At 34.5% G+C, this 18470-nt stretch overlaps 2 protein-coding genes and 1 long non-coding RNA gene across 4 annotated transcripts; 2 read left to right on the top strand and 1 right to left on the bottom strand.

Moving 5' to 3' along the window:
- Positions 1-1277: 1277 nt before the first annotated feature.
- Positions 1278-10133, top strand: LOC125194094 (flowering time control protein FCA-like). Of its 2 annotated transcripts, XM_048092119.2 has the most exons (19): positions 1278-2091; positions 2592-2659; positions 2818-2896; positions 6368-6450; positions 6530-6581; positions 6738-6805; positions 6992-7058; positions 7299-7378; positions 7480-7544; positions 7637-7690; positions 7787-7940; positions 8042-8122; positions 8201-8701; positions 8793-8993; positions 9071-9241; positions 9326-9364; positions 9461-9511; positions 9587-9623; positions 9720-10133. In XM_048092119.2, exons 1-19 carry the CDS (start codon positions 1377-1379, stop codon positions 9725-9727), a joined length of 2574 nt encoding a protein of 857 aa, XP_047948076.1. In that variant the 5' UTR covers positions 1278-1376; the 3' UTR covers positions 9728-10133. The 2 variants fall into 2 exon arrangements, with proteins under 2 accessions (XP_047948076.1, XP_088912561.1); XM_089056435.1 differs by lacking the exon at positions 9326-9364.
- Positions 10134-13433: 3300 nt separating this feature from the next.
- Positions 13434-15222, bottom strand: WRKY48 (WRKY DNA-binding protein 48). The gene is made up of 3 exons (XM_048091023.2): positions 14855-15222; positions 14347-14490; positions 13434-14129 (listed from the first exon to the last, which is right to left on the bottom strand). Exons 1-3 carry the CDS (start codon positions 15220-15222, stop codon positions 13679-13681), a joined length of 963 nt encoding a protein of 320 aa, XP_047946980.1. The 3' UTR covers positions 13434-13678.
- LOC148927133 (uncharacterized) lies at positions 14511-15015 on the top strand. Its single transcript, XR_016137795.1, has 2 exons — positions 14511-14765; positions 14907-15015. It is a non-coding gene; the product is annotated as an uncharacterized LOC148927133 (long non-coding RNA).
- Positions 15223-18470: the final 3248 nt, after the last annotated feature.

Raw genomic sequence — 18470 nt, 5'->3', positions numbered from 1 at the left:
TCACAATACATGCACACCAACAATTAATTAATATCTCGGCCCCAAGTTAATTGTGACATGTTTTTCACTTATTTGGATATATAAATTAAGAAAATTAGTGAGTTAAAGTGAAAAATAATAATAAAATATATTAGAGAAGAGATAATAATAAATTCAAAAGAGAATAAGTTAGTTAAACTTTTTTAAAATATGAAATGCATCATTTAATTTGGGAAACCATAATAATAAATACAAATATATTACATTGAGATGGACGGAGTAGATATTTATAATCGATTTAAACATGCCATATATCACTACTAGAAAAGATTTCTTAAATAAACAAGGAATATTATTATATTTTAGGTCAACTACTAAAAAGATTTATGAGTTCATATTTGATTTAATTCATTATCGTTAACTTGTTAGCATTTCATTTTCCTAACAAAAACTGTTGTTTACAAAAATGTGAGAATTCCATAAAAAAGGTACACTCCTATCCTAAAGAAATCTACGTAATAGATTGGGGCTATTATGTTAAAGCATTTCATCATCTATTATTAGGAGACATGCAGAAAACAAACCATATGGGTATTTAATTCCCTAAAGTAGGGTATAAATCCTAAATTCAAAATCTAGTTTGAACAAAAACGAAATTTAAAATTTAGTTCGGATCTTTGGTACGGTTCAGATATTTTAAAATATTTGGATCTTCGAATCAGATCGGATATTTTAAAATTCGACGTAATCCAAAACATATTTATCACATATAAAACTCCGTGTTGAACAATTCTAATTATATTTTTGGCACTATTATATTTTTGGATTTTGTTGGGATTAGATTTTCAAAATTTTGGATTTTTAGAATTGGATTTACAGATTATTATATATATTTTATGCAATTTTAGATATATCGGACCAGATCAGATTTCATCGGATTTCAAATTTACACATTCGGATATTCGGACAATTAAGATCAAATTGGATTATTTTTTCTTGAAATTTTGGATTTTTGGTTGGATCGAATCGAATTGGGCTAAAATTCGATCCGAAATCCGAATGCTCATACCTACCCTAAAGAATATTGTCATAAAAATACGTAAGACAAAGGGTTTTTACTGTTATAAATTCCATAATCTTGTAAAACCAGAATATTCAGAAAGTTAGAAATAGAAATAGAAATAGAAATAGATTAACTGAAATTGGGCTTTGGAGCTTGATTTGAATTTAAAAAGCCCAATAAAAAAAATTTATGTACTCCTGTGAAAACACTGGTTTAAAAACGGTGTCGTTTGGTATTCTGTTCATGATTTGGTCATTCTGTCACTCAATTTCTCTGCACAAATCTTCAGCTTTGAAAATAGAGGGTTAGGGTTTTATCCAATTTTGCAAGTTTGATGGAGAAATTCGATAGGAGTAGAGGTTCTGATAGGTATAGCAATAGCAGCGCTCCACCTCACCAGTATAATTCAGGCGATAGGCACTCCCGCGGCGGCGGAGCTCCGATACACCGTCGTCAACAGGATAATTATCGAGACGGCGGTGGAGGAGGGGGGCGCGACAATACTCATGGTTATACCGGCGGAAGGGAGAATATTAGGGCGTTTGACAGCCCGCCGCCCTACCGGTCTCCGCCTAGCGGCGGCAGCGGCGTGGGAAGCGTTGGAGGAGGGGGATTGAGACCAATTGGGGATGGAATTGGGGGAATGAGACCAATTGGGAATGGAATTGGGGGGTTTCGACCGCCGATTGGCAGCGGAGATGGGTTTGGGCCGATGGGTGGAATTGGGGGAAGAGGGTTTCGACCGATAGGTGGGGTTGATGCTGCTAAATTTCGACCAATGGGCGGCGGATTTGGAGGTGATGGCGGGAGGTTTCCGCAGATGGGTGGTGGCGGTGGAGATGTTGGAGGGTTTCCACCGATGAGTAGAGGTGGTGGTGATAGTGGAGGCTTTAGAAGGTCGGTTGGCAGTGATGGTGAAGCTGGAGGCTTTCGACCAATGGATGGAGGCGGTGGTGATGGTGCAGGCTTTGGGTTTGATAACTATGGGGGGCCTCCTACAGCTCTCTCGGGCCAAAAACGTGGTTACCCTGGTAGAGAAAGATCTCCAGGTATTTTGTGAGTTTGAGTGGTGTTACTTTATTGGACTATAGGTCAAAAGTTAGATTGCATCGTGATGTTTGCACTTGTTGTGCGGCCCAGTTTAGATGAAAGAATGGACAAAGGTCAATATGTAATATGTGAAAATATTTGGTAATGAGAGTCTAAAGAGTGGTAAATATTGAACTCTAAGGATTTGATGCTTGTCATAATTTTTAATTATTCTTGGTCAGTTTCTTGAATAGATTTCTGGAGATGTACTAGATTGGTGCTTGGAGATAATGATAGCTGGAATCTTTATTATTCTAGTATATCATAGTTTTCAAGTTTCTTTTTCAATATGTCATTTCCTTATGATGGTTGTTGTTTACTACCTTAATGGTCATAGTTTGAATATGGGATGATGTTGTGAACTGTGGATAAAAATTCTTTTTTTTTTTGTGTTGTTCGTCTTGGTCCACTGCCACATATAGTGCTAGTTGAATTAATAAAAATTTCTTTTGTTTTTTAGGCAGAGAAGGAGTTAAATTCGCCAAACTATTTGTTGGGTCTGTTCCGAGGACAGCCACAGAAGATGATGTAAGTTATTTGTATCGATGATTTCAATTCTTGAATATATGCATTGTTGATGATCATTTAAGGACATGCTCTTGAACTTCTCTCCTGAGCAATTTCAATTGTAAACGAGTTCTATTGTTGTTACTGAGGCGTATTTATTATTTGTTATGTTCTTCTAGATCCGACCTCTATTTGAAAATCATGGGCGTGTGATGGAAGTTGCTATGATCAAGGATAAGAGGACTGGCCAGCCACAAGGTATGTTTTTATGCTGTGTTTTACTACATTAAAATTATTTGCAAGTGTCTTTTCAGGTCCTTTGGAGGGCTGAAGGATGCCATTGTAGCCTTATGTTTCTCGTCAGTTGTTCATTTCGCCTTCTTCTTTTCTGTACATGCTCCATCATCCAAGAAGAAGACTAGTCTAAATATTACATAAGTTAACCATTGTATACTAATGAGGGTGAACAATTTTGGCCTTTGTAGACCTCTTTAGATGTGGCACAGTCTAGAACATGTTAACTTTGCTTTACACTAATTCTCTGACAAAAATTATGTTGTAACGTGGGAGACAATAATCTGTTGTTTATCTCATGAATGGGTTAAAATTATTTTTTTACATATCGTGGTAGTTTAATTTTGCTTGAATGCTGTTAAATGGTTTCACTTTATAAGCTTCTGTGCATGGTTTAAGTTAGTTCATTTTGCTTAGTGCATGGTGAATGTGGATAGATTGAGATGAAATGGAATTATGGACGTGATGAGATTTATTTTCTAGTCACAGCTCTTTACATTTTCCCTCTCCAGTAATGTTCATTAATCATTTTATGGATGTTTGGTGTATGCAACTTATTATTCAGTGGCTGTGGTGAAATTTCTCTCTCCCACTCTCTCTTCCTGTCTCTTCTATTTTTATTCGTTTAGTTCTGCAAAAGTACATGTTTGGTGTATGTCGAATTTGGAAAGATTGAGATGAATTGGAAGTGATAAGGTTCATTCTGTAATCACAGCTCTTTACATTTTCTCTCCAGTCTTGTGCATTAATCAGTTTTATGGATGTTTGTGTATGCAAGTTACTATTCAGTGGCTGTGGTGAAATCTCTCTCCCTCTCTCGTTTATTTTTTTTTGTCTAGTTCTGCAAATTACATGTGCTGTTAAATCAAGATATTTATGTCTGCTGGTGCTTAAGATTGGGGCCATTGTCAATATTTCACTATTCACGGCCGCTGGTCTGAACACATAACTGCTTCCGTGCTGATGGATTTGATTAAGTTGTAGCTGTTTCATTGTTGAGACCATATGATTATCCTTGTTATCTTCAGTATAATATTTTTGTTGCGGCTGTGTTTTGTTTGTGAGATTGATTAGCTTTGTGTTCATGTGGTGCCACATAAGTATCTCCTGGATTTTGTGTGTGTTGTATTATTTAGCTGATGGGGATTCATGCTATTAGTTTTGACTCTGATAGTCAGTAAAACTTCCAGCAAACCAACCATTTATGTTGTGTTCAGAAATTGACTTATTTGAACTGTTTGTATGGCCAAATCCATTCGCTCAACTGAACATGTTGGCTTTTTTAACTTTATACATTTCTTGATTGGATGTGGTTTTAGCCATAATGATGATGATGATTGTATGAATGGGCACTTTATATGTAAATATCATGTCATCTACTATCTTCAGTTTTCTCCTCTCATTGTGATGCGAAAAGTATATATGTATGCGCATGCAAGTATGGCCAATTTGGTTTCATGCCATAATAAATTACATGAAAGTGAGCTCCTTAAGCAGCTTGGTTTTATTTTCTACTCTGCTGTATCATATTTGCATTAATGATTGGATCTGGACAGTCTCATTTTATTTTTTGTCGACCATGATATTCGGTTGTGAATCTTTTCATTGTATGATCCGAGATCAACCAAAGTAGTACCGCGTACTGGATATTTTAGACCGACAACACTGTTTTATCCCCTTGATAGTAACGTTTCTTATCAGTAATATGGTGGATGTGTTGTGTTGATCTACATTTTATTTCAGCCTATTAGATAAATAGTATTGTGGTATAGGATTTTGCAAGAGTGTATCTGTTTTGTGTCTCTAACATTCTAATGTGATTGGAATAGTGGACCTTGCTGGGTTAACTATGATTAGTTCCGTTGATGCACTTTGTTGAATGAAGATCCTTTGGTTAGTTCCGTTGATGCACTTCCGTAGATGCATATATGTTGATGGGTATAGCTTATTTCAATTTTCATTAGTATAGATATTCATAGCAGAATATGAATGAGATACACTATTTATGTTACTGATCCAATTGTGTGCCCATTAGTTTATGGAGCAGCTGTTGTAGAATTTCACATGAATGTGATGAACCATAGCTATTTCCTATTGTTATATGTTGATGCAGACGGTTGTTCTAGTGGCATTACAATTTCCAAGGTCCCTTTTATTTGGCGCTCCACTTAACCTGAACACTGATTCATTCTTCTTCATCCATTAACGATTTGTTATTTGGTTCTTTTTACCCCCTCAGTAGTTCTTTTCAGTCTGGTGGGGAATGATTCATTTAGGAGTGTTACCTTACTACCTGTCACGATTCAGTTGGTTTTCTGATAGTGTGTATTAACTATTTGCAATAGCAATTTCGTTTAGATCCTTAGTTCTTTTCAGTCTGGTGGGGAATGATTCATTTAGGAGTGTTACCTTACTACCTGTCACGATTCAGTTGGTTTTCTGATAGTGTGTATTAACTATTTGCAATAGCAATTTCGTTTAGATCCTTAGTTCTTTTCAGTCTGGTGGGGAATGATTCATTTAGGAGTGTTACCTTACTACCTGTCACGATTCAGTTGGTTTTCTGATAGTGTGTAACTGTGTATTAACTATTTGCAATAGCAATTTCTTGTAGATCCTTAGTTTTGCCTACGATTATTGTGCTAGTTGTGGTTGTGTTATCACAATCATTTAAATCTTTATTTTATTATTTTGTTGTAACACTACTTGTTCTGTCTATGTCTAGCACCTCTGCTAACTTAATTTAGATTGTAATTGGTAGTTTATCTGATTACTTAAGAAAGATAATCTGTGTTTGTTACAGTTATCACAGTTGGGTGATACCATCTTATTTTAGTACAAAGCTTGTGCATTAATTATCCTTGCAAAGTGCTTATTTTCACATTCCGTATCTGATTGTGATTAATTTAAATTTGTTGTCACAAATTCTGTGTTCATCTCTTGAACAAATTGATGATGTATGATCTCTTGGTTTGTGGTTGACTAGCTGTGCATAAAATTATCTTGTTACGAGTGATGACTTAGATAACGTTTGGTATGTTGGTGATATTTTGATTTTGTCGATGGTTTTGGTAATTATCTGATTAAGTTGTGATGTAATATAACTTATGCTATCCATTTTGGCCCTTTTTACCTTGCTTTTTATTTAAGCTCTTCTTACCTTGCCTTTTTTCTTTAGTTATGAAAGAATAGCTGTTATTGTACCTTGTTCGGTGTTGTCTATGAGTTTTAGCTTTAGAATTATATGGGTTTGTATCCAGATATATTTAATGCTTCTTAATGTGATATAAATGGAGTATCTTTATATTTTTTTTTATCTTCAGTATTTACCTAAAATAATTTAATGTAAGCTTTAAAATTACTGTGCCCTGTTTTTTTCTCGGATAAAGAATGAATATCATTGTAAAATGTTGGTGCCAACTTTGGCTTGTGCAGGATGCTGTTTCATTAAATATGCTTCTCCTGACGAGGCTGACAGGGCAATTGCTGCATTGCATAACCAGTACACGTTACCTGGGGTATATCTTTCTGTCAGTTCCTCAGTTGCCTATAGCTTACACTTGTGCACATATATATATTTATTCCTGGGTTACACAGGGAATGACTCCTATCCAAGTCAGATATGCAGATGGAGAGCGAGAACGTATTGGTGTGTTTTGATAATCTTGTCTTTCTACAATATTTAATGCTCAAAATAGTCTGTTTGTGAATATATTTATTGCCTTAGACTCTTTTATTGATCTTCATGGGTGATTTAATACTTTTAGTTACTTGGTAAAATGTTGGTCTGTAAATTTGATCTCAGGTGCAACCGAATACAAGCTATTTGTTGGGTCATTGAACAAACAGGCTGTTGAGAAGGAAGTTGAAGAGGTATGTTTTTCTGCTCAAAGCTAGCTTTTTTCTACATATATTGTTGCATTTCATTGCATAAATTATTCTTGATATTTTTGCACCTTTTGTGGCTTGTTAGATTACATAATTTATCGTAATACCATTTGTTTGTTACTGTCATTGTTACTTGTTTGAAGTATCATAATGACTGGCATTACTCTTCAGATCTTTTTACCTTATGGTAGAGTTGAGGATGTCTATCTTATGCGTGATGAGATGAAGCAGAGCCGTGGTATGTTGTTCCCTTTCTTGAGGCCAAGGCTTCTCTTTCATCTTTTGCTAAATATGTGATGTGAATATCCTTGAAAATTCTTCTAATTCAGGACTGGGACTTCAATTTACTATATAAGCTAAAGAATATTTCTTTTGCCTTTTACGTCACTTAAAGGTGTTGTTGTATGGTTAGGCTACAGGAGTTAGAGGCAATTATGTTTCTTTTTTTTGATATTTTCTTTTCTCTGACATTGTGCAGGTTGTGGATTTGTCAAATACTCTCAGAGAGAGATGGCACAAGCGGCCATTGATGCTCTAAATGGAATATATATTATGAGGGTATGTTCCCTTAAAATTTCCTCAATGGTTGTTTAATTCCGGATATCCACATTCGTACTTGTGATCAATGATAAACGTACTGTTCGGTTTATGGATCACAGGGCTGTGAACAACCATTAACTGTCAGATTTGCTGATCCTAAAAGACCTAGACCTGGAGATTCGAGGTAGCTTTGCACACTGCTCATTTTCATCTCCTTGTTTAGGGAGTCATATAAATGCACCTAAATTCATCGCACATCTGTTTGTCCTTCTGTAGAGGTGTTCCTTCTTCTGGTGAACCTGGCCCTCGATTTTCTGCCCCTGGGATCAGGTTCTTTCTTGTGACTTACTGCTAACATAAAACTTCTAAATTTCAAAGGCTTCTAATTTTTTGAGAATTAATGGAACTCCATGTGATCATCTGTAGAACTCCGTCAGATCATCACGAGCCATTAGGTGGCCCCAATCCTAATTCGTGGCCAAGCACGCAGAATCTAGGACCGCCTTCTCATGCTGGTAACCAAGGTTATCCTAATCAGTATCAGCCTAGGCCTGGGAATATGGCCGCTTCTTCTACTCCAGTAAGAGCTTACTGACTAGTATTATTTTACGAGTGGTCATGGGGCTTTCATCCTATTCTTCTTCGCCTGTGATATTACTTATGTTTTCTATGGCAATCCAGTATCCTGTTGGAGCTATTCCTGGCAGTATGGACAGTTCATTTCCTGCACCTCCTGCCTTGTCTGCGCCTATATCTCAGTTTGTAAGTGGGAAAATTAAGCTCTATTGTTGAAAGCATCTTATTTTTGAGGGGCTAACCTCTGTTATTTATTCTTTTCAGAATAATAACCAGTCCGTACCACAAATTCCTTCTAATGGCTCAAAGCTATCTCCCTGGCAGCGACCTCTTCAGTCACCACAGCCTGTGCAGTTACCTCCATCAAACACGACATCGTTCTCCAATCATAGTTTACCGGGCTCACAGATGCAACCCAGTCTGATACAGACCCCATACAGTCAGGCCCCACCATCACAATCTCTGCCAGGAGAGAACAGTCAACCATCTATTCCCTCCCAGATACAAGTGCAGCATAGCGCTTCTTCTGCTCACAGACAAGCTCCTGGAGTGGGGAATCAGCCACAGTATCCTCAACAACTTCAACCTTTTAATCAGCCGCCTTCAGAGCTGGCTCAAATGCTGTCACAACAGAAACAAACTCTACAGGCTACTTTCCAGTCTTCTCAACAAGCTCTAAATCAGCTGCAACAGCAGCTGCAACAGAGACAACCGGCGATTCAAAACCTAGCAACTCATCAGGGTCAAGTAGCTGCTAAACAGCAGGTATTGCTTATATACATATCTCTAAATCGTTGTTACCTTCACAAATTTACTCCGTAAACATATTGTAAAGAATCTTTTTTCTTCCTTCCAGTCTCCTTGGCCTGGAGCGGTATCTCAGCCCATTGCAAACACAGCTAACACGCAACCAGCCAGAGATTCAGCAACGACAACAACTAACCCCTCACCTGCCATTACTGGTGGTACTCCGGCTGCTGCTACAAGCAATTGGTCCGAGCACACTTCCCCTGATGGATACAAGTACTACTACAACAGCTTGACTGGTGAAAGCAAGGTGGAATGTCTCATCGTGTATTATATGTTTGTGCCGTGTTCATATAAACATTTCTCATATCGAATATACTTTTGTAGTGGGAGAAACCTGCAGAGCTTGCGCTGAATGAGCCCCAGCAACAGAAGCCGTCTAACCCGCACCCTCAGCTGCATTCTCACCCATCAGGACCATCATTGCAACAAGCTCCTCAAATGCAAGCTCAGATCCATAACCAAGCCAAGCCGTTCCAGCAGGCTGCTCAATCATCGGTCAGTTTACATGTATATATAAATGTAGACGCATGGATTTCACAATTTAAATTCTTTTTTTTCTTTCTTTCATTCAATATTCAGTACCATGTCCCTGGATTTTCTGCAAAACAAGGCACTAAGGTAAGGAATGGAGGATCAGATGAGTGGAGTTCTTTTCCTTTGGCTATTTGAAAAACCTAATCCACTTTCCTGAAACCACTATCTTCACTATTTTAGGAAATTGGGTATGCACAAGCTCCAGCGAACGATCCTGCACGCTATCAACAGGTCAGATTTGACTAAACAGACACCCTTTTTTAAAAAAAAAAAGTTGAGGATTTAAATATTTTGCTTCTTGTCCAGGCGTCTCAGGAGTGGATGTGGAAGAATAAGCATTCAGGTTTCTACTCTTCTACACAATTTTTATACGTTGAGCCTTTTATTAAATCTTTTTAAAAATAATAATTATTGAAAGTTTTAATGTGTGTTTTTGCAGGAATGTGATCTGTATGAACAAAAATGATGGTTACCCGTTCAGGCGAAATATGAGGGGAACCGAGTTCCTAACTATAAGATAGTCGGGTGAGCGACATTACCAATATCCTCGTGGAGGAGCCGCAGCAGCACTCTTACTAGTCACAAACTCGTCCCTCTCGTATCGCTGTCTAAAGTAACCCAACTGTTATATCATGAATTCGATGATGTTGCAATAATGTATTTCTGCTTAGCTGTAACAGATTTCTATGCCGTGCTCGGCCTCGTGCTCAGGCTTGGGCTCGGCTGTCGTTGTGTTGTTATTATGGGTAGAGAGCAATTAACTTGCTAGTGTAGTGTATAAATCAATCTGCAGCCTTAGTTGGTGTGGAAAACTAGTTTTAAGTTATCAGTCTCATATACAAAATTTTTTTTAGGCTGTGTTCTCTATTGTATACTTTGGTCTAAATCATGATGGTCCACTCAAACTCAAACGCTTGTGTACACTATCTCATGAATAAGTACATCATCTAATTAAGGAAAGTTTTGTTTTGAATTATTAGGTTGGTAATTGTATTTTATTGGCTTGACAATTGGAGCTATTTGTACAAATGGTAAAGCTTTGATATTTCATGAAAGTTGCAAACTTGTTTGACCTTTTGAAAAACACAAAACAATGTCATGATGATTCATGAAAGGTGAGAAATGATTTGGAATTTCAATTTGTTGCTTGAATTATGTCGTGGAAGGCTCGATGTTTATGTTAAACTAGTATTAACCTACGCGCTATGTGCGACTTAAAATATTTTTTACTCTTATTTTGATAGTAGTATGAATAAAGTTGGCGACAAACGAACAATTTTAGCTTCCAAATGTTATAAATAGTCAGCTTCTGTTATTTCTTTATTTGAGAAAAAATAACTATCATCGCTAAGATAGAAAATATTCAAGCAAAATAAACAAAAAATAAAATATAATACCATTAAGAAAAAATTTAATTATGAACTAAAACACTTAAATAGAGAATGATCTTAAAATAAGATTTAAAAGTGTTATTTTCTTTTCACCTCTGTTACACGACCCTCTCTCCACAGACTCGCGTCTTCAGCTCTTTGCCTTTTATAGGAAAATATCTCCATCGCCTTCGACTTCATTAACCGTTGCAAAAGAGCTCCCGCCGTCAACTGCTGAAGTTGAATCCCTTGAGTAAGCAATTTTAAAATTTATTTAATGTTTGTACTGAAAAGATAATTCTACAATGAAAGAACATGTATTTATAGACAAAAACTAAATGCTACCAATAATTTCTAAAACCTTTGAAATTCCACTATACATTATAGTAACAAAAATGCATTTTCTAGGTAATGAATAATAATTAAAATGAATATTAACTTATGATTTAATCAATGGATACCTTTAGTCATAGATTTGAAAAGTCATTAATTTTAATATTTTCCTCCCTACACAATCGGCAGTTGTATCACACCATCATCGGTCGTTACATGTGGGGTTACATATATTATTAATGTATTAACATTAATTTGGCCATAGATTTCAAAAGTCACTAATTTTAATGTTTTCCCCACCCCATCGGCAGTTGCATATGCCTATATTATTTTATAAATGACATTTACTCTAGGGGAGTTATTATGTGATTCTATTAAAACGTACTAACATTTTATGACCATCACTCAAAATTCCTAAATTTTCAAGATGTTACTCAAAACTTATAAACATTCAAAATAATGGCCAAAACTCGCTTTTTATATACGTATAAATTGTTGAAGAGAAAGTATTGAAGATAATTATCAAAAATAGCGTTTATTTAGATACTTAAAGTCATATTTAAGGTATCTACTATGTAGACGCAAATAGGCTTACTTTATACACTAACTAAATGCATATCTGCAATGTCTGTGCTGTTATAATTGGATGATTCAAGTAGTGCACAAAATAAATGAATAAATATGGAAATTGGTATTTACAATTAATTAAAATTAAAGTAGTGTGTTATCTCTGTAAACCACATTCAAGGGATTCTACTTTTGACTAAAACAAAGCATAGGCTTTTTTTTAATCAATAATTTTTTCGATTCATTAGTTGACTGTCGATAAATGCATGGAGAAAATTAAGAAAATATATATACAGAACATCACTGGTTATAAAATGAAAAGGGTAAATATCAGTCATGCTATATTTATTGTTCATGGCATTTGTATACATAATTTTTTTAAATGATATTAATATATTTATTTTACATATAATACTCGGATTAATTTATTCCCCAAATGGAATCCCAGTTCGATTATCCATATGATAACATCTGATAATTAACATTCAATTCAATGAATTGTCGAAATACTACTATTACTTTAAAAAAAAGTATATACTCCGTATATATAAGTAACATTTTTTTATTAAGTCACACGGAGTACTTAATTATAAATTATTCATATAGGGCAAGGGGTGTGATCAATTATTAACTTTCTTAAGTTGCTAACTTGCTAACTCATCAACGCAGTATATTAAAAATGTCAATACGATGACATTAAAATGTCAACACATAATTTTGTTGAACTTCGATATAATGTGTTGATATTATGTGTTGACATTTTGATGTCACCGTGTTGATATTTTTAATACACTATATTGATGAGTTAACAGGGTTAGCAATTTAAATAGTTAGCAATATAACGCACCCTGATAGGGCAATTACCTATCTTTTTTTTAAAATTAAATACAAGCGCAAATTGAAAAATCCGCTAACCATGTGGAGTAGACTAAGGCAACATTATAATTTATAAGGTAAAATATATAGAAGCTAAATTTAATTCGTAATTAGCTCGGTCCCTATTAAAAATTTAGGTAATGGCACATCTATATTCAACACATGCTACACATAATTTTTTTGAGGGGATCATTACTTTTTTTAGCTACTTGCTAAGTTGAGGGGTCTTATTTATAGTACACTTATATTATTTGAGTAGCTCGATATCGACAAGTTAGTTTATATTATTTGATAGCAGTACGTTGTAAATTAAGAGATGAAAAACTTCCAAGAAATAAAGAGCTAGAAAATAATACAAATAACGAAAAGGATTAAAAAAAAGAAGCAACAAATCGCTAATATTAATTTAGAAATATATTTGCATATTCTAATTAATACGTGCCGACACAATATTAATAATATGCAATAGTAAGTAATTCATTATTATCTTTTTCCTATTTACTAATAAAATTAGTGCTCTCTGATTATGGTCAACTAGCTAACTGATAAAACTTTTATCAACATATAATTCATGAAGACAAAATCCATCATATGTCAGCTGATTTCATATATACTAAAAAAAAACACTCTCCATATGGTAAATCAATCTATATATGGTCGCCAAGTCAAATAAAAGATAAAACAATTTTCCACATTAATGAACTTCAATAAAATAGTACTACTCCATCAGTTAATGAATCTTTTTTTGCAATTTTTTGCACCTGCACTAAAATTTAAACTACACGCAATGAATTCACACGATTTTTCACATTCCAAAATTCCCACATCATTTATTTGAGAGTCTTCATTTCCAAGAATGTTATCAATTCCAACTCCCACGCTTATTCTCATAAGCAAACTAGTTAATCTCCACATGTAATTAATGCCATATATTTACAAATCTAAACCCTAAGTTCTATGTATAAATAGGACATGATTCCCCATTCACAAAGGGTGTTTCATATAACTTAAATTAAAAAACTATCCATATGTAGATGAAATTAAAGTATAAATACAATAACAAACAAAAGAACTAATCCCTCCTAGACAAAACTAGTGAAATAATTTTACATGATCAATAGAGCTAGTCTATAAAATGGGATTCACACATAAAAGCAAACCCCAAAATTCCAAAGCTAGTTAGCTAATAAATATGACAAAATGAAAATATGAAATATTCTACCAACTAAAAGAAAATAAAAAAACTTACTCTCTACTCCCCTTTTGGCTCCTTCAACATCTCAGATGGCAGCATGTCTTGAAGGAGACCATGATCTCTCAATCCACTACTTGTTGATGATGGCAAAAATGGAGGTGGAACCCTAGAATTAGTACTATTCCCAAAACTCAAAGGTGATGCTTGTGTCAAGTTTGTAAAATACGGTCGTCGCGGTTGCTGTTGCTGTTGTTGTTGTTGGTGCGGATAGTGATGAATTTGAGGCATGGCGAAAAGGGACGACGAAGCGCCACCCCTGTGGAAGGCGGGGGCGGGGGAGGGGGCTTCGACCGGGGAAATGCCGAAGCCGACAGCGCCACGTGGCGTGATGGGACAGGAGTGAGTGTGCGTGCCTTCGTAGGTTGTGACAACAATTGATGGATCTTCGGAAGATCTCTCCACTCTCTTCTTCACACCACATGCTGGACTAGTGCAACGATAGTAGCTCCTACACATAAAAACACATAATAGGTGATTTTTTAAATAATTTAATTTTGATCCGATTATGGTATGATTTAATTAATTAATTTAAAGACGACCTACTTTTCTTAACCACCATCCCTTTATATTCACGAGCAAGGGAAATTGACTTTATTGATTAGTGATTAATTAATTAATTATACTATAATTAGGGGGAAAGATGAAAGAAGAGTGTGAAAAAATACCTGGGAAAAGGGCTGTTTTTCACAGCTTTTTGGCCGTACTTTCTCCATCGATACCCATCGTCCAAATGATCGATCTCACTCTTTGTCATGAAAGCAAATCTTGGTTCTCTTTGCCTTTTCTGATTTTTCTTTTTTGGTTTCAATCTGAAAAAATAAATATAAAAACATAAAAAACAAAGACAAGAAACAAAAACATCATCACACATCAAATCATGAGATTTTTTCCCCAATAATCAGATCACGCACACACCACACAAACCCCATTAGTAAGCGCAACTCAATCAGTAAGACGCTTCCCTTCTAATCAGTAGGTCGAGAATTCGAGTTATTCAGTTCAGAATATTAGAAAATTGTGGGTTTTAATTCAAAAAATAAATCCATAATCGTGATAAAGATGACACTGAAGCACAACTTAATTGGTAAGACACTTTCTCCGTTAATTTCCATGAGTGTGAATGTGTGAATTCCAAGTCAAAGACATATAAAAAAAAGGGTTTTTAGTTCTTACACTTTCTTACTCTTGTCTTCATTATTTGCTTCTTCTTCCTCATCCTCATCAGCTCGATTGATCCTTTTCCGGTCATCGTTGGCAGCAGCCTCGGCGGAGGAGGAGGAGATGGAGGAGGCGTTGGGGGTGGCGGCCATCTCGGAGCTCTCCGGCGGCGGCGGCGGCGGCAGGAAAAAATCGTCGAATGCAGAAGAAGGGCAGGCGAAATCGTGACCGTCCATGAAGCTAAGATGATCATCGAATAAGGTGTTGGTGTTGCAGATTTGTTGATTGATGATCATCATGGTTTGATTATGATTATTGTAATTGGATATTGATGGTTTAGAATCCTCTGTTGGTGTCGGCTCTTTGCTCTTTTCCTCCTCCATATGTCTTCGTCAAGAGCATCATAGAGAGAGAGAGAGAGAGAGAGAGAGATGAAGTGTGAAAGAAGAGAGTTTTTGAGAAGTTTGCTTTTCTTTTTCACAATCTCTCTTTTTGTGGGGATACGTTTTTGGATTACAGCTTATTGTTTTTTTATATTATCTCATTTTTTTAATTAACGACTTAAAAAACATTTCTTCATATGTAACTTCCACATTATTACATGTCTATATATATATTTGGTTTAATTAAAATGAAAGCGTATATACTTCATATTATGAAAACAAAAGGTTTACTTTTATGTATTGATTGATATGAACCGTAATAAATGCATGATCGCCATTAATTAAGAAATTTGAAAAGTATTAATTGGAGATAAGATTAGAAAGAATGTCATAATCATATTCTTTGATTTGAAATATAGTAATATTTAATTTAAAAAAAGAAACTAAATATGATACTTATATAAAAACAAAGGAAGTATACATATAAAGGTAGTGTTTTTAATTTTTATAGTGGGATAAACACGCACCGTCGGTGAAAGAAGGGGATTGGCAAATTTTACTTATTTAATTGTGTGTGATTTGAAGTCATGAATAGTAGCAAAGAAATGAAAGCCAATTACACTTTGACTAATAATTTTATGTTTCAATTTCCCAATACACGCTAAACAACATGAGATCAAAAGAATCATTGATCCAAAAGTAAAAAATTGTGTATAGCTAGGCCGATAAAATTGGACATGATTAATTCTAATATTGCACTTCTTAAATTTGTAATCTATAATTTGTAGAAAAACATAGTCAATAAAGATGAGGTAAAGTTGACCGGGAAATGCCGGTAGACAGTTGGTACGGAAAGCAATAGATGGGGGTTGCAATAAATGCAATAGGCCCAACTTCAAACTATTTGTCGACCTTTCCATTTCACCATGATTGACCGGCAACCGGTTTAGTTTAGGTGGGAAATAGTCCGGTAAGAAGGTGCCGATTTCATATTAATAGATTCGAAATGGTATAATCTCTTGATATATTGGTGGATTGAGTAGTTTCAATTTAGAGATGTTCTGTTTGCAACACTATATATTTCATGATTAATATATACTACTATTAAGTACTATATTGAATTTATGAGAGTCAATCTGATCACTATTTAATCTTAGATGATTAATCATGTGAAAATTAATACTTCATCCGTCCACGAATAAGAGTCTCGTTTTTTCATTTTTATCCGTCCACGAATAAGAGTCTCGGTTCATAATTATCATAAATGGTGAAGAGACCCCACATTCCACTAACTCATTTTACTCACATATCATTTAAAACTAATATATACAAGTGAGACCTATATTCCATTCACTTTCTTTCACTCACTTTTCTTAACATTTCTTAAAACCCGCATCATTTAGAAATGAGACTCTTAATCGTGGACGGAGGGAGTAATAACCATCTCTCCGACTAAAATAATCTCACATCTTAATCTTGTCTAGATAGATAATCACATAACAATGAGTCATTGCAACCGAATAACACCTTAGTTTAGGGACATTGGCACGTACGTAGGAATAGTTTTGTCTCATGACTCTTGGTATATATGTGTCACAAAATTAATATTGATTTCAAATATTATCGAACTACTTTGATCTCGAATAATTGAACACCACCTAAATGTTATACCTCAGATTAATATCAAAGATAATTAAATGATGAAAAAGAATAATGATGTGTATATATGCGGTGTATTTAGTAGTGTTAGATTAGTAACTAATAGTTTCAATCATTCAAGCTTTTAATATTATAATTTTCAGCTTTAAAGCTCCGAGTTAATAACTAGGCAATAATTGTTAGCATTTGAAATGGTATTTGTTAGCTATTAAAAACTTATGATAATGAAAAATTTGGCGAAAAATGTAACACGTACACTTGTATTTTGAACATATCTCAAGCTATTCCTTGAATATCAAAGTATGAAAGTTTGATTTCATTGACCTTTTCGGTAACAAGATTATTCCCATTTTTATATGGTGTTTCCATTCCTTTCGAAGACTACGTCGACTTTTTCATATTTAATTTGTATTCAATTAGGTGGTGCACTCATTTAATGCCTATAAATGATACTTCATTAATAGAGTTGATGTAACTCATTGGTTCTTCTTTTTTTTAGCAAGAAGTTGATCGAGATTGTGACTCAAGAACTAATTATAAACACTTGCTAAATGGAGTAAGAGTTATTTATTAGCTATTTAATCATTTAGCTATATTATTAAAAGGTAAAAATTACAATTATACATATTTGTCAATATTCTTATCTTTGTCATTATGTTTCTAAAAAGGTATAGGAACTTTTTCTCGACATGGCTAAATACTTGAGCACAGGATATTGGCCCCTCACTACCTTTTAAAGATTTGTGTGTGGGATTTAATTAAATATTAGTTGCATGGTCTACAACATCAATTGATTAAGATAAATAACTGTGACAAAATTATGCACAATTAAGCTATTTTTGATGTAGGTTAGATTCTAGAAAACTATAAATTAGGGTTCCAAAATGTGGTTGTTGCAACAGTTAAATGATTTCATCTTGATTATTCCTTATAAAGATTAAAATATTAAATGATGGTAACTCGAGAGTTTGAGTTAAGATAACACATCTTTGTTTACAATAAATCTAAATTAATTCATTTTTTGCATTTGATTCGGAGAAGCTGCTTCACCTCGCTATGCGTTATCCATCATGTTTCTGAAGTTGCTTTTTATGAGCTTGAAATTCAACCAAAACATTTTATTTTAATGTATACAGAGGTGAAATGTTTTAACAAATATTGTATCAGATTGGAGGTTAGAAATTGGTTTGTACAAGAAATCATGAAAATTTTCCTTTGATCTATTTGTTAGTTAAGTTGTTACTAATCGTATCACTTACCGGTAGTCATTGCCTCAGTAAAAATGGGCTTTGTCAAAAATGACACTTCATAAAGAATTTTCTACGCAATTGTATGTGAGGCCAATTACTAAATGACGGCTTAAATCCTCATATTAAAAAGATGTGTTTGTTAATGGAGTATTACAAATAAAACTATTATACATCGAATTTAAAGGATGAAAAATAGAAGAGAAATACAATATTGTATTTATATTATGATTTTATTTATATAATAACATTTATATTTAGTTTTATTTTTAAATTCATCTCGACCCTTTCAATATCAAAATTCTAACTTAATTTGTGACCTTCGAAGTTAAAAGGGGGCAG

Source organism: Salvia hispanica, chromosome 4 (assembly GCF_029641045.1).
Source record: "Salvia hispanica isolate PSC_SH4W2 chromosome 4, Shi_PSC_v1, whole genome shotgun sequence".
Lineage (NCBI taxonomy): Eukaryota > Viridiplantae > Streptophyta > Magnoliopsida > Lamiales > Lamiaceae > Salvia > Salvia hispanica.
The sequence above is the reverse complement of the archived record's forward strand: the minus strand, read 5'-3'. Positions and strand labels throughout refer to the sequence as shown.